Consider the following 22,860-nt stretch of genomic DNA (forward strand, 5'->3'; position numbering starts at 1 on the left):
AGAAACTGATTGAAAAACAGTGCAACTAAGATAGGTTGAAAAAAACCCCAAGGATAGAGAAGTATTAGAAACAAGAACATTAGAAACACCCTATCTCAAAAGGATGCTGAAAAACTAGTCCAGTCATTTGTCACATCTAGACTGGACTACTGTAATTCATTACTGTTAGGATGTTCCCCAACAAGTCTGTGAAAAGCCTCCAGTTAATCCAAAATGCAGCAGCATTCTGACAGGAACTGGTGAAAGAAGGCTGTCCTAGAGACTTGTTTTATGTGCGAGTCAAAGGACATGTCCTGGTCAAAGGTAACTCCAAGGTTCCTCAGAGTAGAGCTGGAGGACAGGGTTATACCACCCAAGGTAACTATATGATCAGATAATGTTTCTCTGAGGTGTTTAGGGCCGAGTACAATGACCTCAGTTTTGTCTGAATTTAAGTCATCCAGGCCTTTATGTCTTTAAGACAGTCCTGAAGTTTGTCTACCTGATTAGTTTCATCTGGCTTTATAGATAAATACAGCTGGGGATCATCAGCGTAGCAATGGAACATTTTGTGGTGCTCTCTGATAATTTCACGTATCGGCCCCAGCACAGAAACTTGTGGAACTCCATCACAAAATTTTGTATGAATGGAAGATTTGTTGTTAACGTTAACAAAGTGAAATATATCTGATAAGTAAGATTCAAACCATTCTAGCGCTGTTATAAAATGTAATAGAATCTTGTGATCAATAGTATCAAATGCAGCACTAAGATCAAATAGGACGGAAATAAAAACATCCACTCTCTGACGCCATGAGAAGGTCGTTGGTAACGACCTGAAGCAGTGCTGTTTCTGTACTACGAGTAATATAATAATGATACTATTATTGTCATTATAAGAATCAGACTGACAGAGCTTAAAGCAACGGTTATACAACTGTTCTCTCTTCGTTCTCTTGTATCCCCCTTTTTTTTGACCCTCTTAATTCCCACCCCAACCAGTCGTGGCAGATGTTTCTCCCACAACTGAGTCCAGTTCTGCTACTATTCTGTCTTTTCAAAAAGAGTGTTTGTGTGTGTTTGCTCATTGTGGGAACTGATGGATTTTCCTTGTTATATTGTGAGGTCTCGACCTCACTATGTAAAATGCCTTGAGATAATGTGTGTTGTGATTTGGTGCTATACAAAAGAAAACATTTGAAATAACCCATCGAAGACACATATTTTATATTGCTTCCACTTTTTCATCCTATGTCTTGAAAAGGGGGTAAAAACGACCCCCTACTTCTGAACTTCTGAGTTTCTCTCATTTTTCCAGTTCTTGAGTGTTTGAATTCCCAGAACTCCCAGATTACATTCACTAGTGGAAAAGAGCCTCATTGGACCAGGACAACCCCCATTTGTTCTTAGACAAATTGTATGTACCCTCCATTGTGTTCCTGCACTGACAATTGACGTCTCCACAGCTGGACTTTGTTCACTGAAGGTTCGCTTATTGTCTAGTGGACAAGGGTTTGGACTATTGACTACATAAAAACCTTGTTTTCTCAAGAGGTTATCAGTGAGCCCTGACATTGACTTAGTCTGTCAGTTCACACACACACACACACACACACACACAGTTTCTTTACGGTTAATCGTAATTATATTTGCTTTGAGTTCCTGTGATTGTCTGGCTTTTACAGCGGTCAAGGGGTCAGTGGAGGATAACATGCCTGGATGAATACAGACACCAGGCTTTTCAATGCAGTTGAGTTTGTAGTTGTCCTAGAATATTTGTACTGGGAATAAAGTCTGGTCAAGTGTTTCACATGTGAAACAAATGTTTGCCATCTGAGGTGTATTTAGGTGACAGAGAGGCCAAGCGAGAAGTGTTTGTGTAGACATAGGCCAGGAACGTGCACTCATTTTCCTCTGGTGACAGAGTTTACACATACTTGTGAAGCGAGCTGATCAAAGACAACTGGAAAATCTATGGCTTTCATCTTTATTCTGTTCCTCGCAAGACAACATGTGCAATTTGTCCACCACAATAAATGCATGGAGTGAACCTGAAGGCAACAACTTGAACCCACACATTTTCAAACCTGGCACCAGAAAAGAAAGCACATCCAACGTCCAGCTCCAAACTTGCTGAGAGGGCCTTAAGGAGGAAAGGGTTTCACTTTACAAAATGCTTTTCCAAATCCTTCCAAAAAAAGATAGTCATTCCATTCCAAAAATACTTTGTGAATTATATGAGAAGGTGATTTTTTCGCTGTGGTCATTTGCCTTTACATCTGTCGTTTAAAACGATGCAGCGTCGTTCACACCATTCAAAGTCATGCTCATAGGGGTAGAAGTTGCTTGGTTTGAGTAACTGTAGCTGGTGTTGAGCATTATGTGGTTTCCCTCGGCACTTGGAGGTCTTCACACAGGAAATTGCGACTCTTATTTTAGGATAGCCCAGCTAAAGAAGGGGGATCACGTTTGAAGTGTAACAAGTTGACAATGCAGTTATTAAATGAAAGATAATTGGTTCTCATTCATATTTCTTTAGAGACCAGGGGTTATTTAAGATCAAGATGGGTGTATGTTCGTGCCTCAGTTGTTCCATTGGGAGTCAACCAGATGTTGGTTCAAGTGAGAGACCCCATGTTGTGAGAATGAACTACCTCACAGCTGGAGCCTCCATCTCTGCTCAATGACCCAGTGGTGTTAGCCACCACGTCGCCTCTGCGTCTATTAATAGACAGCTCCTGTCCATGTGGAGGGACCTGTGCATTGAGAGACCATAGTGAAACTGTATGTGTGAGGCCAAGGGTAAAGTAATGTGCCATTAGAAGCAGAGTAACACAACCTACGACTGCATCTGATGCATCTGCCTCAATCCTGTCTAAACCTTGTTGGCATATTAAATTAATAAAACTGAATAATCTCAGCTGCTTTTGGTTCCTTCCCTTGTGTTTGTTTGCATCAGTTGACATTTGTTGTTGTCAGTTGACAGTTAGCCACACTGTTCCACTTCATCACCATGAACCTGCACTATAGCTTTTGGATTCTATCCCACACATGCCGTCCTGCTGCCCTAAAAAAAACCTTACCATGACGCCATTGTGTTGATTATTCCGCTGCAGAGAATAGTCCCCATCTGTTTGGAATATTTCAATGAAACAATATATATTACTTTGTGCTATTCAAATAGTTCAATTTTCAGTATGAACTAATGGGCTTGAGAGTCAAAGACAGGGCGGTGGAGTCAATACATAACGTTATATCATAATTACAGCCATATTCTTTTATTAATGTAATTGATTACTTGACGCTGCACATATAGTAATTTTTCCTATATATGATCATAAACCCACAGATAAGTCTGCAATTCCCCTCATCTGGAGTGTTTAAGCATCTTTCACCTCATTCAGTATGACCAAGTTATTTTTTCTTACACTGCTCGCATCAACCCTGTTTCCACAGCAGCTGACAGAATATAAGTTCTGATTAACTAACTTTACACTAACTACTTGCACCCAACAGCGGTTACACAAATCATTGACATGCTGTTAAACATGTAGCTGCTGAAGAGCAAGAGATTCAATCATTTTGTTGGGAGTCGGTAGAGACACAAAGTAGGTGAGAGGAGAACAAAAGACACATTCATGAAGCCACCAGTAACACCACTTCATAAATGCTAATGTTGATGTGTCTGCTGGAAGTGTGAATAGGCAAAGGTTAGTCAGGGATTTGTTGTTTGTACATGTGTAACTAGCCTGGCATAGCCAGACTTATAGTCAAATGTGTATTAGTCTGGGAACTCTCAGTTCATTTTCGATTTCCAAGAGACGTTACCAACGCATCGTCACATCTGTTGAGTGATGCAAAAATATCAACAGACTGGAGCAGAGAGGACAGGATGTGATGATGATTCCTCAATGTGTGCGAACAAGTGTTGCTGATTTTGTGGGAGACATTTGAAAATATCAGGTACTTTTAGTCAAATGCTCGTTCATCAGTGGCAGCCATCACAAAAGTCATTTCACTACACGTCATGGTATAAAACCGTCCCATTATCAGATAATCGGTTGGGATTGGACCAGCAAGTTTTCTGCCGGAGGAAATCACTTGCCAATGGAGGAGATCCAGTCATAAATAAAATATGATTTAAAGCTGGCACATAAATGCACGTCTGGGTGTATCGCAGATTCCACTTCCTGTGTCCACGTACATCATGCGTAGAGTACACCATGTACATTTTGTGTTCGACTTCCTGTTGCCAGTAGGTGGCGCGATGATCATGGGTCAATATTGACATGTAGATGTGTTGAGGTTGGGACTGTTATCATGTATGAGAAATGCAGAGCACGTGGAGTGGAGTGATGACAGTCTGATGTTTCATGGTGGCACATCATCAAAAATGTTATTGCTTTTCTGACCAAGTTTGAGGTGGATATGGTCAACCTGCAAGGCAGAGGAACGCCCCCTATCATTGAGCAACATCAAATTTTGCAGAGAGGCCACGCCCATGGTGTTCCACGGAGTATGAATCTTTTATTAATTTTCCATCACAAAAGTCTTTAAATGACGAAGTTAGTTCCAGTATGATGTTAGAAAATGTCTAAAATAGCTAAAAATTCCCACACTAAATTCAAAATGGCCAACTTCCTGTTTGGGCAGAGGTAATGGCTCCTAGAGGCTTTTTTGTAGGTCCTGACATGAGACACGTGTCTAGCAAATTTCATTCATCTACATCAAATTTAAAGGTGGGGGGCCATGACTTTGAAAATTTGTAAAGGTTGCTTTCGAGCCTTTTTGACACAATAAGACTAAAGAGTCATTTCAGACATCACGATTCGACACTCTTAACATGTCTGCCAAGTCTCGTGAGCTTCTAAGCATCCCAAGTCCCTCAAACATACAATTCGTATTTAATGGCGAACAATGTGTCACCATGGCACCATCGTCAAAAGTTTCACAATATATCATCATCATCCATACATTATCCATACAACCTCTGTGTTTATGATTAAATTATTTACTACAGCACACACTTGTTTGGAAGAGCAAAGTTGTTCATAGATCTAGCCTCCTAAATTGCTGTCTAAGTTCACCAGATTGATTGATTTAACTTTTCTCCAGGGAGCATGACCCCGGCTCCTCCACAGGGTCTGACGTCCACCCACCAGAGTTTCTCAAAACCCTGTGTCACACACTGGAGGTATATGTATATTTTCTTTTAGATTTTACACAACATGATAATTGGCTTCCCATAAATCCTCCTGCAATCACAATCTGATTGAGGGCAGACAGGCCCTGTCCTGCACACAATCTTTAAGGGAGAACTAGTGAGCCATGTCATATTGTAGGACAGCTGTCTTCCTTTTCCGGAGTTTGCAATTCACATATGACGAAAACGGCAGGAGATTGTCCGAGTCAGACGCGTTCATAGCGTCAGGAGAACCTCAGGATACAGTCAGTGGTGTCTGGGTAGAGCAGCAGGAGGCTCTGACAACTCTGCTGTGGAAAGTAATGTTTTTGTGTGAATTTTCTGGAGATTTTCCTTTTTGTATTCTCACATGGGCTCACTTGGACTTTCTCCAGAAATTTTACTAGGGTGTTGGCAGGAAGAGTTCCGGACGATATCCGAGGCAACATTTGCGTTTTCACATACAGCCCCTCCGGAGAAGTCGTGTAAGAAGTCCGGACTACAGTGCCAGTCTGAAAACAAGCTTGTGTCTGAGTGACTGAGGCCGTCTCATCTGCCCGCCTTCAAGAAAACCCCTTACAGAGAAAAGGGAAACGTGTGTCAGTTATGATGTCTGCAAGTTCTTGCATCACCTCATTTTTGTTCTGTAAAGTAAAAAAGTCAACATGTATTAATCAACGTTTCAATCGTTAGGAGCGAGGAAATAAAAATAGAATAAAATAAAAATTGTACACTGTTGAAGATGTGCACGGCTGAGCTTCACCTGATGACATAGGTGTAGTGTAGGTCTCTGACCCCCAGACAGCCCCAGTCCAATGTCTCCTCATTCACCACAACAACATTAAAATGAGGAAAAAATGTCACTCTTGCATTTGCAGTTATGCTGCCCCTAAGTGGAAGATTACAATCTCAGCGCAGCCATATGTTGAATGTAAAACCTATCAAAAAAGACCCAAATAAACTTTAAAAAGAGCATTAGAATCAAATTAAACACAGAGTAAAAGCATTGCACCATATCCGATTGATATGCTATTAACACAAGATGTCTTATGTACTGTAACAATACTCACGTAAATACATGCATATGATAACATGTGGATCAATAAATAAAGGAAACGGCAAACATATTCTATAGGTTAAGTGAAACATTATATGAAATCTGTGGGAAAGCTGAGACTGAACTCAAAACAACTGTATGTTTATACAAAGGACAGAACATACATACTGTCATGTTTTCATAACGGTATATTAATACCAACAATGTTTTGAGCACATGCTAAGCCGATACACACTCTAGTCTAGTGCAAACATACAGTACATACACACAGTTTGATGGCGTCACTGATAATAAGTCCTGACAGGAGGAGGTGGAAATTCCCAGAATTCCCTGGGATGCCACTCCAGTGGCCTCAGGCGGAGAGAGGGGCGGGGCATGAAAGCTAAAACTTGGGAGGAGAGAGAAGCAGACATGCAGGAGGTTTGGACCCCTGCCGGGTGGGAGCAGCATCTGTGGTCATTTGATTTACTTTTCAAAAAGCCTCTGCCAAGAACTGACCCTAATGATGATCGGTCACATAGAAGGTAGACAACTAAGGAGTCTCATATGTCCTTTATAAATTAAAATGAATTCGACATTTTGGGTTTGAAGTCAGTAAAAGGTAGTCCCGATGGAAATACTAATCACAATTTGAATGCAGACATGTCAAAACAATGGCCCAAATTATAATTGCTCTGGTCATTGCTCTGCTCACATGCAAAAAAATATATATCTTGAAAGATTTTAATGAAAGTTGTCAAAAATAAAAAAGAGGAAATGGGACAGGAGGAAGCCATGGCCTGATGTTGAATCAGGATCATGTTGAGCCAACGGGACGTCCTGTCAGGGCCTCAGACACAGCAGCAGGCAGCAGCCCTGAGGTTCTACACCACAAACCACAGACGCTCACATGGTTGGCTACATGTCGTGAACTGAAAACCTTAAATACACTTTAGGTGATCTTCATGTTTTCACTTCAATTAAAGGATTAGAGGGGATGAAAAGATCTGAGCTGAGTCACCCTGCTGAAAACATCCTCCACATAGCTCGGCTCTACTGGAACGCAACACTCAAATACATTCATCAACACCTGTGCCACTTTCAAGAGAACATTGTTTTTGTTTTAAAAAGCAACTTGCAATTAATTCCATTTCAAAAAGGCGTCATGTCTTTTTCCATCACACGGTGGATCATCTGGGTGACAGACTGCCACACTGAAGATGCACATGAATCATTCATGAAAGATTCTCTCAAGCATCTGCTTCCTCTTTTGTTTTCTTGTGGAGCAGGAAAGAATCAAATCTGTGCTGCACTCAGTTAGTTACTCAAAACCCAAATTACAAACTAGACAAAAAGCTTAATGCTCAATCAGTGGATGGAGAAACACCATCACCTAGTGGCTACTCACAAAACTGTATCAATCCCTTGCTTGTTCACCTGGTTTGTCTTTTTAATGGGGATAATCTGCTTTAGCCCAAAGACTACAACCACTCTGGATTTGTTTTGTTGTATTTTCTGGGAAAATATTAATGTACACACGAAACACTGAGCACTTCCCCTGTGTTCCATTTTTTGAAATGCTAGATAACACCTGGACGCCAAAGAGAAAGGATGAGCTTATCTTCTCTCTCTATCCTGAGAATATGTATGTAATCATTTCTATTTATTTTATTAACGATGATATGAGTTTTAATTGTGCTGGTATTTTGAGATAATACCAACACAAAAGAATGAATTCAGACCTGTATTATCTTGTACTTTTCCAATCAGAATAAGAAAGAGTTACAGGAATAAAACTGGCGCACCTTTTGGAGAAAACCTGGTCTGATGCGCAGAGACCAAGTTCATCCTACTTTGGATGGTGCAGCTCTCATTTCTTGATGGTCAAAAACGTGACAGTCCAGCAGGACTGCACTAAAGAGTTATTTCAAATATCGGGATTCAACACTCTTAACATATCTGCCAAGTCTCATGAGCTTCTAGTTATCCCAAGTCCCTCAAACATACAATTCGTATTTATGGCGAACAAGAAGGAATTTTCCAATCAGACTTATCAATTAGCCCCTCACCCAAACATAGCTTTAACTCATTTGAAAGCCTAACTCTTAGCCCATTCAGCTCATACACCCAAGATGGAAATGTCAAAAACCAGTTATTGTAGTCGTTGTATATCGACCACCAGGCCCTTACTCTGAATTTTTATCTGAATTTTCAGACTTTTTATCTGAGTTGGTGCTTTGCACAGATAAAGTTATTATAGTGGGTGACTTCAACATTCATATGGATGTTGCCAACAACAGTCTTAGTTCTGCCTTTAATTCACTAATAGACACAATTGGTTTTACTCAACATGTAAACAAACCCACTCACTGTTTTAATCACACCCTCGACCTCGTTCTGACATAGAAAGTGAAAATCTAATAGTATTTCCTCAAAACCCTCTGTCCGATCACTACTTAGTTACATTTGAATTCTCGATGATTAACTTTACTCAATTTGGAGAAAAGTTCTATTGCAGCAGGTGTCTATCAGAAAACTCTGTAAGTAAATTCAAGGAAAATGTTCCTTTGTCAGTTACTCCACTGTCATGTGTCGATACAGTGCAGGATCGTTATCAAAACTTTGCTCCCACACAAATTGATGATGTTGTTGATAGTGCAGCAGCCTCACTACGTTCCACACTTGACACTGTCGCCCCTCTGAAAAAGAAGACAGTCAAACAGAGGAGGATAGCTCCATGGTTTAATGCATAAACACGTGCTTTAAAGGGCCCATATTATGCCCCCTTTTACACAAGTTACATTGGTTTTCAGGTGTGTGAACTACATGTCTTTGCCATTCCATGTCAAAACACCTCAAGGATCAAGCCACACAGCACCCTCCTCTTTCTGTATAAACAGCCCTGTGAGACTATGGTCGATTCCAGCGCTTTCCTGCTCACTCCTCGCCCCCCTCCCTTCGTGTTCCGCCTCGCTCCGCCTCACTCCGCCTCGCTCCTCCTCGCTCCTCCCCGCGTCTGCTGCGCAACTACGGCGTTGCGCTGCCATGACAACAGTCGCACGTAACAAGGCACATACATGACGTAGAGACCCGGGAGGCACAGCGAACACGTTCTTCATAATTACACACAGAGCACAAGGGGCTGGGCGATAGAACATTAACGACATCCCGGCTGCGAGTCTAGCTTGGCCATGCCCGCGGTCGTCGTTCGCTTGCGGGGAGAAAATTAAGGCGTAGACACGATCTGTTTTTTCGCACTTCAAAGGGGGAGGTGCTGCTCAGGTTGGGGGCGTGGTCGCCCCAGTAGCAGGAGTCAACTTACGTCACTTGACGCCCGGGCTGTGAATGGCTCGTTTACAGACTGTCTGCACGATCTACCCAAACCACGAATCAACGACTCATTGTTTTCTTTTCATTCTCCGTGGGCTGGCAGACACCCCAGATAACCAAATATACGTGGAGGCAGGCTGAAAAGGTGCCTGGAGCATAAAATGGGCCCTTTAAAACAGATGTCACGTAGGTTAGAAAGGAAGTGGCGTTCCAGTAATCTAGATGATTCTCACCTGGACTGGAAAATGTGTTTAATTACATATAAGAAAGCCCTCAGAAATGTCAGAACCACATATTATTCTTCACTAATAGAGGAAAATTAAAAAAACAGGTTCCTCTTCAGCACTGTAGCCAGGCTGACAGAGAGTAAAAGCTCTACTGAACAGTCTATTCCTCCAACTCTTAGTAGCAATGATTTCATGAGTTTCTTTACTAATAAGATTATTACCATCAGAGAAAATAATCATCAGCTTCTTCCTACTAATAGCACAGATACACTGTCCAGTACAGTAGCCTCTGAACCAACAGTATTGCCTAATTTATATTTAGAATGCTTTTCCCCTAAAGACCTGGCTGAGCTGACTTCACTGGTCATTTCATCCAAGCCATCAACCTGTCTTTTAGATCCTATTCCATCGAGGCTATTTAAGGATGTATTACCTTCAATCAACAGTTCCATATTAGATCAGATCAATTTATCTATATTAACAGGCTATGTACCAGAAACCTTAAAGGTGGCAGTAGTTAAACATCTGCTCAAAAAGCCGACTCCAGACCCAGATATCTTAGCTAACTATAGACCCATATCAAACCTCCCCTTTATCTCTAAAATCCTTGAAAAAACTGTTACTAACCAGTGATGTGACTATTTACATAGGAATAGTCTGCTTGAAGACTTTCAGTCAGGGTTTAGAAAACATCATAGTACAGAAACAGCACTACTGAAGGTTATCAACCTTCTCATGGCCTCAGACAATGAACATGTTTCTATTCTGGTCCTATTAGATCTGAGTGCTGCATTTGATACAATCACAAGAGTCTGTTACAGAGAAAAAACTAGTCCATGCATTTGTCATTTCTAGACTGGACTACAGTGATACATTACTGTTAGGATGTTACCCTAACAAGTCTGTGAGAAGCCTCCAGTTAATCCAAATTGCAGCAGTTCTGACAGGAACTAGAAAAAGAGATCATATTTCCCCAGTGTTAGCATCTCTGCATTGGCTTCCTGTAAAATTCAGAATAGAATTCAAAATACTGCTCCTAACCTACAAAGCCCTTATTAATCAAGCTCCATCATATCTTACAGAGCTCATAGTTCCATATTATCCAAATAAATCACTTTTCTCTGTAAACTCGGGCTACTTGTGGTTCCCAGAGTCTGTAAAAGTAGAAAGGGAGGCAAATCCTTCAGCCACCAGGCTCCTCTGCTCTGGAACCAGGAAGGCAGACTGAGGTCAAGTGAGCCATCATTCGTTTCTCCATAGTCAAACCAGCCGCCCCTAAATCTGTAGTGCATCTGTACTCTGACATTTTTTAGTAAATGCATTGAAACTGCTCAGAGAGAGCAGACATGAAGCGAGGACACTCTTTCTCACTTTGCAGTATGAAACTCTTACCAGAACAGAGGGGAGGAAGTATTATCTTTACACGAGCACAACACGTGAAATACAACTCGTCAAATTGCGGGGACAATATATTTCTGTGTCCACATCCGGTTTTCAATTTTGAGAATGAAGTGTTACACAACTAGGCCCATATACCAAATAAATATGGAAATAATATTAATTGGATAATGTTCACTGTGGAATTTCAGAATAAAAGCCCTTTGAAAATAAAATGTACACAAAATTATTATATTATATAAAAAAAATATTTAAATAAAACTGTGAGTTCCCAATCGCTAAATTCACTTCAGGTACATCCCTTATGACCTAAGGTATCTTCTCGAAAACTTACAGAACTTTTCACTGTGGAATTTCAGAATAAAACGCCGCTCAAAATAAAGTGTACACAAAATCTCATCTCATCTCATCGCATCTTCAACCGCCTATCCGGGGTCGCGGGGGCAGCAGCTTCAGTAGGGGGCCCCAAACTTCCTTTTCCTGGGCCACATTAACCAGCTCTGACTGGGGGATCCCGAGGCATTCCCAGGCCAGCGTGAAGATATAATCTCTCCACCAAGTCCTGGGTCTACCCCGAGGTCTCTTCCCAGCTGGACGTGCCTGGAACACCTCCCAGGGGAGGCGCCCAGGGGGCATCCTTACCAGATGCCCGGACCACCTCAACTGGCCTCTTTCTACGCAAAGGAGCAACGGTTCTACTCCGAGTTCCTCACGGATGACTGAGCGTCTCATCCTATCTCTAAGGGAGACACCAGCCACCTTTCTAAGGAAACCCATTTCGGCCGCTTGTACCCACGATCTCGTTTTTTCGGTTACAACACATCCTTCATGACAATAGGTGAGGGTAGGAATGAAGATTGACCGGTAGATCGAGAGCTTTGCTCAGCTCCCCTTTTGTCACAACGGTGCGGGAAAGCGAGTGCAATACCACCCCCGCTGCTCCAATTCTCCGGCCAATCTCACGCTCCATTGTCCCCTCACTTGCAAACAAGACCCTGAGGTACTTAAACTCCTTCACTTGAGGTAGGGGCTCATTCCCTACCTGGAGTAGACAACCCACCGGTTTCCTGCTGAGAACCATGGCCTCAGATTTTGAGGTGCTGATTCTCATCCCAACCCCTTCACACTTGCCTGCGAACTGATCCAGTGAGTGCTGAAGGTCACAGACCGATGGTGCCATCAGGACCACCTCATCTGCAAAAAGCAGTGATGAGATCCCCAGCCCACCGAGCTAGAACCCCACCCCACCACGACTACGCCTCGATATCCTGTCCATGAATATCACAAACAGGATTGGTGACAAAGCGCAGCCCTGGTGGAGACCAAACCCCACCGGGAACGAATCCGACTTACTGCCGAGAACCCGGACACAGTTCTTGCTTTGAGTATACAGGGATTGGATGGCCCCAAGAAGTGACCCCCTCACCCCATACTCCCGCAGCACCTCCCACAGTATCTCCCGGGGGACCCGGTCATATGCCTTCTCCAAATCCACAAAACACATGTAGACTGGATGGGCATACTCCCAGGCTCCCTCCAGAATCCTTGCAAGGGTAATGAACATTTTCCCACTCGGGTTCCCCCCAACCTCCACAGGAATGCCAGAAAAGCTCTGCCGGAAGTGTGAGTTGAAAATCTCCTGGATAGGGGCCTCCTCCAGATGTTCCCAGTTCACCCGCACTACACGTTTGGGCTTACCAGGTCTATCCAGGGTCTTCCCCCACCCCCGGATCCAACTCACCGCAAGATGGTGATCGGTTGACAGCTCCGCCCCTCTCTTCACCTGAGTGTCCAAAACATGCGGCCTCAGATCAGATGAAACGATCACAAAATTGATCATCGACCATCGGCCTAGGGTGCTCTGGTACCATGTACACTTATGAGCATCCTTATGTTCGAACATGGTGTTTGTTATAGACAAACCATGGCTAGCACAGAAGTCTAATGACAAACAACCACTTGGGTTCTAATCAGGGAGGCTGTTCTTTCCAATCACGCCTCTCCAGGTGTCTCCATCATTGCCCACGTGGGCGTTGAAGTCTCCCAACAGAACAACAGAGTCCCCTACTGGGGTCCTATGCAGGACTCTATTCAGGGTCTCCAAGAAGGCCGAATACTCTGAACTGCTGTTTGGTGCATATGCACAAACAACAGTCAGAGTTTTCCCCCCCACCACCCGAAGGCGTAGGGAGGCAACCCTTTTGTCCACCGGGGTAAACTGCAACACAGAGGCGCTCAGCTGGGGGTTTGTGAGTATCCCCACACCCACCCAGTGCCTCTCCCCCTGGGCAACTCCAGAGAAGAAAAGAGTCCAAACCCTATCCAGGAGTACAGTTCCAGAACCGAGGCTGTAGAGGTAAGCCCCACCAGATCCAACTGGTAGCGCTCCACCTCCCGCACAAGTTCCGGCTCCTTCCCCCACAGAGATGTGACCGTTCCACGTCCCCAGAGCCAGCTTCTGCAGCCCAGGTCCGGTTCGTCGAGGTCTCCGACCTCCACTGCCACCCGTGTGGCAGCGCACCTGACCCCAGCGGTTCTTCCTGCAAGTGGTGGGCCCACAGCCTCCTCCGGGCTGGGTCCCTTTCCCTCTTCCTCTATCTTCCATGGCGTCTTTTGTTGAACCATACTTAGTCTGGCCCCTCGCCTGAGACCACTCTGCCATGGGAAACCCTACCAGGAGCACTAGGCTCCAGACAACACAGCCCTCCGGTTCATAGGGACACACAAACCTCTCCACCACGGTAAGGTGATGGTTCCCGGAGAGGTGAATATTATGCAATTAATATTATTTCCATATTTATTTGGTATATGGGCCTGGTTGTGTAACACTTAATTCTCAAAACTGAAAATTGCATTTACCATAAATGTCAGAGTACGGGCGCACTACAAATATAGGAGCGGCTGGTTTGACTAGGAGAAGCGAATGACGGCTCACTTGACTGCAGTCGGCCACTGATAGGACGAGAGCTTCTGCGCTCTCATCAGCCATTGGCTGCATAACGTGTCTTTCAAAAACAAAAAAACAGAGCTCCACAGGTGCAAACAATCTTGGTGATGTCGTCACTAGGCGAATAAGCTTAGAAATTAATAATGAAAACCACAAAACGTGAAATAAAACCATAGGCACTAACACCCACAATATAAAAACATGAATGTACCCAATAATAAATAGACATAAAAAAAGAAAAAAACTTCTGCACACATGCACAGACACACCCACCCGGACAAAATTGCGTTTTATTATATCGCGATATTATCGCAAATGCGATTAATCATTCAGCCCTATGTGACGCAGTGATAGACGTGTAACGTGTATCTAAAGTCCGACCAGTTGAGTCAAACTGTGTCTTCATGATGGGGAGAAAATATCTGTGGTTTTAATTCTACACGTGAAAGAAATGAGGAGCCTCTAACTCTGGAGCTGCAGGACTAACTGTGTTTATTATAATGAGCTTGTGTGTCTCCAGTGTTGGAGCTTCGACTCTCAGACCAGAGAAAATGAGTGATCTGGAGGAAGACGAGGACAGAGCAGAGTCTCCAGTGTTCAGCTGTGTCGATGAAGAGTGACCGGTCCAACGAACTTCCTCCAAACTTCAGTCGTGAACCTGGACCCTCAGACTCTGAGTAAGAGACTGTTTCTACTGTGAACTGATCTGAACATGATTCAGAGTCGAAATGGATTTCACATTTGTTAGTCGCTGTCGAAGATCTTTACTCAGGATTTCTCTAAAGTCACCGTCACATTGTGTTTGTTCTTTATTGAAGCTGCTCAGAGGTTTTGTGCAGGAGCTGCACTGATGAAATATTTTTCCATTTTCAAAACTACAAAAATGGTAAAAGTCAATGGAAAATTTCACGCCACAACTTGCAAATGTATAACTGCATGTGACGTGAAAAAGATTGTATGAGATGCTGTTTGCATTTGACTAGTGGGCTGTGTGTTTGCCCTCACTAATATCATGTGTCATAAAGAAAAGTCTCCGTGTCCACAGAGCGAAGAGGAGTCATGTTTCTGAGGAGAAGCTGCCGTCCTGCTGTGCTTCTTGTCAGGACGTCCTGAAGGATCCAGTCTCCACTGGCTGCGGACACTGGCTCTGCAGACGCTGCATCACCTCATACTGGGACCAGTCGAGTTCACCAGGAGAGTCCTCCTGTCCCCAGTGTGGAAAAAGATCCAGAACAGGACCTGGAGCTCAGACAGCAGGTCAGAGCAGCTCTGTGCAGAGTGACACTGAACTTCTGTCTGATGGTTCATTTGTTCAATCATACAGCACTGACGTTTAATATGATGATAAAAACACAAGATTAGAGGTTTTAATAAAGTTCCAGTTCAGAATGTGTCTGATTGTTGAGCTTTAATCCAGCTGGCAGCTTTTCATGAGGCATCATTCAAACAACTTCACACTTGACAAGGTTCATTTGTTATTGCTGCACTTTCATCCAACTTACAGTTTCCCTTTGTGTTGGGTTCATACAGATGATTTATAGTTTGTGTTCATCCAAAATACCTTCACAGTCAACCCTGCACTTCCACTGGTCGATGGTATGAGCGGTTGTCTAGAAATTCCAGAAACAGAAAGACAAAGATTTCTCTGTTTATAGTTGGACGTATCTAATGAAAGTGATCATCAGACTCTCTGTCTTCAGTCTGACTCTGGTTCTTGTCTTTCAGCAGATCGTGGTCTGCAGCAGGTTCTAGATGAACATAAGATCAGTCTGAGGACGAGATGTGAACGTGTGACTGAAGGAAGTGATGACAGAGGAAGTGAAACCCTCCTCAACAGGATCTTCACTGAGCTCTACATCACAGAGGGACAGAGTGAAGAGGTCAATACCCAACATGAGGTGAGGCAGCTGGAGACGACTTCCAAGAAGAAGACCGTCCATGAAACTCCCATCAAGTGCCACGACATCTTTAAAGCTGGACCCGACCAGCAGAGACGCATCAGAGTCGTCCTGACGAACAGCGTCGCTGGCGTTGGAAAAACCTTCTTGGTGCAGAAGTTCACTCTGGACTGGGCCGAGGGTTTGGAAAACCAAGACGTCAGTCTGCTGATTCTGCTTTCGTTCAGGGAGCTGAACCTGATCAAAGACCAGCAGCACAGTCTTCTCACACTGCTCTGCGTTTTCAATCCAACATTGCAGAAGGTCACAGCGGAGAAGCTCGCTGTCTGTAGACTGTTGTTCATCTTTGACGGCCTGGATGAAAGCCGACTTTCTCTGGATTTCAACCACAGGGAGGTTGTGTCTGATGTCACACAGAGCTCATCAGTCAACGAGCTGCTGACGAACCTCAACCAGGGGAATCTGCTTCCCTCCGCTCTCGTCTGGATAACCTCCCGACCTGCGGCGGCCAATCAGATCCCTCCTACTTGTGGTGACAGGGTGACAGAAGTACGAGGCTTCACCGATGCCCAGAAGGAGGAGTACTTCAGGAGAAGGTTCAGTGATGAAGAGCTGTCCAGCAGAATCATCTCACACGTGAAGACGTCCAGGAGCCTCCACATCATGTGTCTAATCCCAGTCTTCTGCTGGATCAGTGCTACAGTTCTGGAGCACATGTTGACCACAGACCAGAGAGAAGAGCTGCCCAAGACCCTGACTGACCTGTACTCACACTTCCTGCTGGTTCAGACACAGAGGAAGAAAAACAAGTACCCTGCTGGGTCGGACAGAGAAAGATCCAAAGATCATCCAGAGAGTCAAACAGACATTCTTAAGAGGCCTGATGGGTCAGACAGACAAGAAGATCATTCAGAGAATCATCAACAACCTGAAGGAGATGAACAGTGATGAAATCTCTCCTGACAGGAGAGAGCATCAACATCTTCAACTGTCTGATGGAGATGAACAACCTCTCAGTACATCAGGGGATCCAAGAGTTCCTGAAGTCAGAGTACAGATCAGAGAAGAAACTCTCTGGGATCCGCTGCTCTGCTCTGGCCTACATGCTGCAGATGTCTGAGGAGGTTCTGGATGAGTTGGACCTGAACACATCAGAGGAGGGACTTCTGAGACTGATCCCAGCTGTGAGGAACTGCAGAAAGGCTCAGTGAGTCCAGACAAGTGATGGACGACGTTTCTCCACTTCCTCCCACTGCACTAAACTGAAGCAAAGATATCTCAGATTCAGGAGCTTCCATCTTGTGCTGGTGACATAATTTGGAGTCAGAGTCTGCGCAGTCGTGATTGGGGAGTGGAGCCGTGGTATCGAGGTCCTACTGATACACCGCCAACCAATCACAAGTCTCAGCTGCCAGTTATGATGTGTCACCATATTGTAATAGCATCTAGTCACTAATAACTAATTAAAACTACACATACTGGTTTATGACATGTACTGCAGCCAGCCACCCAGAGCCGGGCAACCCAGACCTTTTGGAAGCTGTGATGTCGTCCATCTTTATCCACAGTCATTGGTCTAGACATGATCAGTAACATGATGGGTCAGTATAGTGTTATGTTTGATAAATAACACTCGGACATACACAACATATAGATCAGTAGTTTAGTTCACTCAGTGTGAATTGATTTCTGACCTTACACCTCAGTGTGTTGGTGTTGGTGAGAACAGCTGTTCATCAGAAAACTGCAGAATCAAACCTTTAGTGTCTCCAGAGGAAACTGAGGAGTTTCCTTGAGTGATGTCACCTGAGACAGTGTCAGTTGGGAGTCGAGATGACAAGTTTGAAAAGTAAAGACGTCATATATCAGAGGTGTGGATATATGAGAGCACATCAGAGTAAAATCTCAGATAAAAGTATGTGAGTATGAGAGAGTGTCGAAAATTATTGTTTCATCTCCAACACAATGAGATTGGATCAGATGATCCATGGATGTGTAGAGCAGATGGTCAATACATTATGACATGTTTTCTCATCAGATGAATTGAGTGTATTTTTATCACAGATTGTCTTTTTTTATATTTTCTCTCTTCACAGATTTACTGGCTGTTTTCTCTCAAAGACACACTGTGAAGTCGTGACCTCAGCTCTGAAGTCCAACCCCTCCCACCTGAGACAACCGGACCTGAGCCTCAACCAGCTGCAGGATTCAGGAGTGAAGGAGCTGTGTGGTTTTCTGGAGAGTCCAGACTGTCGACTGGAGACTCTGAGGTCAGACACCATGTTCACACTGTATATTGTTATTAATAACTCAGGTGTGCTGGTGTCTTTAAACGTCAGCAGCGACCATCTGACCAGATGTGTTCAACTAGTTCATAAATTCAACTCAGCATTTTCACAGACTGGACAGACGAGGAACTTCTGATGTTCAGATCAGTGACTGAAGACGTCGCCTGTGTTCACACATACAAGGCCGCTGATAGAAACATGAGTGAGGACAAAACCACAGAGATGCACAAGAGAGAAAAGTCCTTTATTCTTTATGCATCATATGATTCTCCACATTGTGAACCTGCAGCTCTGAACAGACGATCACACACTGGACGATTTCCAGCAGGAAAGTTTCTACTAAAGTCTCATGTTTAATTCTTTATCCAGGTTGAAGAGCTGCAGTTTGTCAGAGATCAGCTGTTCTTCTCTGGCCTCAGCTCTGAAGTCCAACCCCTCCCACCTGATACTACTGGACCTGAGCTACAACCAGCTGCAGGACCTGAAGTAGCTGCGTGATCTTGTCAAGAGAGTCGTGTGTTGAGTCTTGATCCAGTGAGGTGAGTGGAGGTCTGGAGTCAGAACTGTACTGATCACAGTCACTATCAGAGCAAAGATCCAGAGTTTCCTGTGAACCTCCACTGTTCTCCTGGATCATTTCCTCAGTGAACCTGAATCAAGTTGTCAGGGATGACGGGTGTCACCCTGGTTCCCTTCTGCAACAAGCCAGTGGGATTTTTCCATGTGGCTTTTGTCTGACACACACACACACACACACACACACACTTACACGTTTTGTTCAGCGAGATGATCTTCACCTTAACAACAACAGTTGGAAACAAAAAAAGATTTAAACAGATAAAAAATGTTCGTCAAACACGACTTCAGCTTCTTCACCACTAAGCTTCCGACTTGGGATTTGATTGGTCGCTGATCTCTTCTACAAAAGCCTTGGGTCGTAGAAATTCAGTGATATAAAATACTCTTCCAAAAAAATGGAATATGATGCATTATTAATAACTGAACCAGTAAGATATTGAATATGGGAGCCCCACCCCCTCGCCCTGATCTGACACTGACACTATGAATTAGTTCAGATTGAATTGATGAACGCAGACGTGACCGTCGTGTTTTTTTCATTACATTACCTGGAACAGCAGCAGATTAACTTTGAATGAATCATCCATTAATATCTCAATCATAAATTGAGTTGTTGATGTAATTCTTATGTGGCAATAAAAAATAGGAAATATATTTTCTGAATTTCTAAGTACGGACAGCAGAACCGATACGTTCCAGTTTATTAACACCCATTGATTCATATCCCCGGGACTCGTTTAACAGCGGGTGTCAGTTCGGGCGGCTGTGGCTCAGGACGTAGAGTCGTTCGGGTTGGCGGTTCCATCCCACCTCCCGCCAGTACACATGAAGCCGAGGAAGCTGCTCCTCCACCGACTCATCACGTCTGTCGTCTTCTCTCAACAGATCGGACCGATGGTGTCGATGAAGAGGAGAGCACGACGTCCAGGCCGCCATCTTCCCTGAGACTCCTCCCCTCCACCTGTGACCAGACGCTCTGACGCTCACACCATCCAGGTTCAGCTTCCGGTTTGCTGATTGGAGGAATTCTGGGAAGTGTCAAATGGGTTCTCCACCGTACTATCGACATAACCACAAGTGTCAAGGACATTTCATCTAGTCCTGTTGTTGATTTAGTGGCATTATTTCAATAAGTGTGAATGTTCTGATGGTGATTAAATGTAATCAAATATTATGCGACCCCTGCTCTGCTATTTTAATCACGTCATAATGTAACCAGAAAAAGTTGGAATGCTTCACTTATGATTAATTCGCTCATAGACTCAATTGGTTTTACTCAACATGTAAACAAACCCACTCACTGTTTTAATCACACCCTCGACCTCGTTCTGACCTATGGCATAGACATTGACAATCTAATAGTATTTCCTCAAAACCCTCTGTCCGATCACTACTTAGTTACATTTGAATTCTCCATTATTAACCTACTGAATTTGGAGAAAAGTTCTATTACAGCAGGTGTCTATCAGAAAACTCTGTTAGTAAATTCAAAGAAACAGTTCCTTCGTTATTTACTCTACTGCCATGTGTCGATACAGTGCAGGATCGTTATCAAAACTTTACTCCCATACAAATTGATGATGTTGTTGATAGTGCAGCAGCCTCACTACGTTCCACACTTGACACTGTCGCCCCTCTGAAAAAGAAGACAGTCAAACAGAGGAGGATAGCTCCATGGTTTAATGCACAGACACGCGCTTTAAAACAGACCCCACGTAGGTTAGAAAGGAAGTGGCGTTCCAATAGTCTAGATGATTCTCACCTAGACTGGGAAAATTGTTTAATTACATATAAGAAAGCCCTCCGAAATGCCAGAACCAATTATTTTTCTTCACTAATGGAGGAAAATAAAAACAACCCCAGGTTCCTCTTCAGCACTGTAGCCAGGCTGACCGAGAGTAAAAGCTCTACTGAACAGTCTATTCCTCCAACTCTAAGTAGCAATGATTTCATGAGTTTCTTTACTAATAAGATTATTACCATCAGAGAAAAAATTTACCAGCTTCTTCCCACTAATGGCACAGACACACTGTCCAGTACTGTAGGTTCTGAACCAATAGTATCGCCTAATTTATATTTAGAATGCTTCTCCCCTATAGATCGGGCTGAGCTGACTTCACTTGTCACTTCATCCAAGTCATCAACCTGTCTTTTAGATCCTATTCCATCAAGGCTATTTAAGGATGTATTACCTTTAATTAATAATTCCATATTAGATCAGATCAATTTATCTATATTGACAGGCTATGTACCAAAGGCCTTTAAGGTGGCAGTAGTTAAACCTCTGCTCAAAAAACCGACTCTGGACCCAGATATCTTAGCTAACTATAGACCCATATCAAACCTCCCCTTTATCTCTAAAATCCTTGAAAAAACTGTTGCTAACCAGTTATGTGACTATTTACACAGGAATAGTCTGCTTGAAGACTTTCAGTCAGGTTTTAGAAAACATCATAGTACAGAAACAGCACTACTGAAGGTTACCAACGACCTTCTCATGGCCTCAGACAGTGGATATGTTTCTATTCTCGTCCTTTTAGATCTTAGTGCTGCATTTGATACCATCGATCACAAAATTCTGTTACAGAGACTAGAACACATTGGGATTAAAGGAACAGCACTAGAATGGTTTAAGTCCTACTTATCTGATAGATTTCAGTTTGTTAACGTTAATAACAAATCTTCCATTCATACAAAAGTGAGACATGGAGTACCACAAGGTTCTGTACTGGGACCGATACTTTTCACTCTATGTATGCTTCCTTTAGGCAATATTATAAGAAAACCCCACATCAATTTCCATTGCTACGCTGATGATACCCAGCTGTATTTATCTATAAAGCCAGATGAAACTAATCAGGTAGACAAACTTCTGGATTGTCTTAAAGACATAAAGGCCTGGATGACTTATAATTTTTTACTTCTAAATTCAGAAAAAACTGAGGTCATTATACTCGGCCCTAAACACCTCAGAGAAACATTATCTGATCATATAGTTACTTTGGATGGCATTACCTTGGCCTCCAGCTCTACTGTGAGAAACCTTGGAGTTACCTTTGACCAGGACATGTCCTTTGACTCACACATGAAACAAGTCTCTAGGACAACCTTCTTTCACCTGCGCAATATCAAGAACATTAGAAACATCCTCTCTCAAAAGGATGCTGAAAAACTAGTCCATGCTTTTGTTACTTCTAGACTGGACTACTGTAATTCATTACTGCTAGGATGCCCCAATAAGTCTGTGAAAAGCCTCCAGCTAATCCAAATAGCTGGAGCTCGAGTTCTGACAGGAACTAGAAAAAGAGATCATATTTCTCCAGTGATAGAATCTCTGCATTGTCCTCCTGTAACATTCAGAATAGAATTCAAAATACTGCTCCTAACCTACAAAGCCCTTAATAATCAAGCTCCATCATATCTTACAGAGCTCCTAGTTTCATATTATCCCAATAGATCACTTCGCTCTGTAAATGCAGGATTACTTGTGGTTCCCAGAGTCTGTAAAAGTAGAATGGGAGGCAGAGCCTTCAGCCACCAGGCTCCTCTCCTCTGGAACCAGCTCCCAGTTTGTGTCAGGGATGCAGATACCCTGTCTACATTTAAAGTTAAACTTAAAACCTTCCTTTTTGATAAAGCTTATAGATAGAACTGCTCAGGTGTTTAATAAACCATTTCTTTATTATGCTGTTATAAGCCTAGACTGCTGGGGGAACTTATATCATGAGCATCTTTCTCCCTCTCCCGTTCTCTCCCTCTCTCTCTCTCTCTCTCTCTCTCTTTATATCTCTCTCCTTCTCACACCTTTTTCAATCTCTCTCTCTCTCTCTCTCTCTCTGCCCCCATGTATCTACATTACATGTCACTAACTCTGTTTTCTCTCTCCCCTAGTAGATCTGACCCCAGAGCTGCAGGATCCAAACCCGTCATTATTATTATTACTATCATTATTATTAATAACATCATTGTATTTATAAGTATCAGTTTTCACTAATT

At 43.3% G+C, this 22,860-nt stretch overlaps 1 protein-coding gene across 1 annotated transcript; it reads left to right on the forward strand.

Moving 5' to 3' along the window:
- Positions 1-14,708: 14,708 nt before the first annotated feature.
- LOC118286536 (NACHT, LRR and PYD domains-containing protein 6-like) lies at positions 14,709-18,775 on the forward strand. Its single transcript, XM_047337757.1, has 7 exons — positions 14,709-14,776; positions 15,145-15,329; positions 15,513-15,565; positions 15,800-16,853; positions 16,964-17,204; positions 18,094-18,267; positions 18,655-18,775. Exons 1-7 carry the CDS (start codon positions 14,709-14,711, stop codon positions 18,773-18,775), a joined length of 1,896 nt encoding a protein of 631 aa, XP_047193713.1.
- Positions 18,776-22,860: the final 4,085 nt, after the last annotated feature.

This window comes from Scophthalmus maximus, chromosome 15, assembly GCF_022379125.1.
Source record: "Scophthalmus maximus strain ysfricsl-2021 chromosome 15, ASM2237912v1, whole genome shotgun sequence".
Taxonomy (NCBI): Eukaryota; Metazoa; Chordata; class Actinopteri; order Pleuronectiformes; family Scophthalmidae; genus Scophthalmus; species Scophthalmus maximus.

What these genes read in the sequence shown, in the direction of transcription:
- LOC118286536 (XM_047337757.1), top strand. Translation starts at nt 14,709, where the DNA reads ATGAAGAGTGACCGGTCCAACGAACTTCCTCCAAACTTCAGTCGTGAA. An exon ending in CCTGGACCCTCAGACTCTGA is followed by an intron (nt 14,777 to 15,144) that starts GTAAGAGACTGT and finishes CCGTGTCCACAG; the next exon opens with AGCGAAGAGGAGTCATGTTT. An exon ending in ACAACTTCACACTTGACAAG is followed by an intron (nt 15,566 to 15,799) that starts GTTCATTTGTTA and finishes CTCTGTCTTCAG; the next exon opens with TCTGACTCTGGTTCTTGTCT.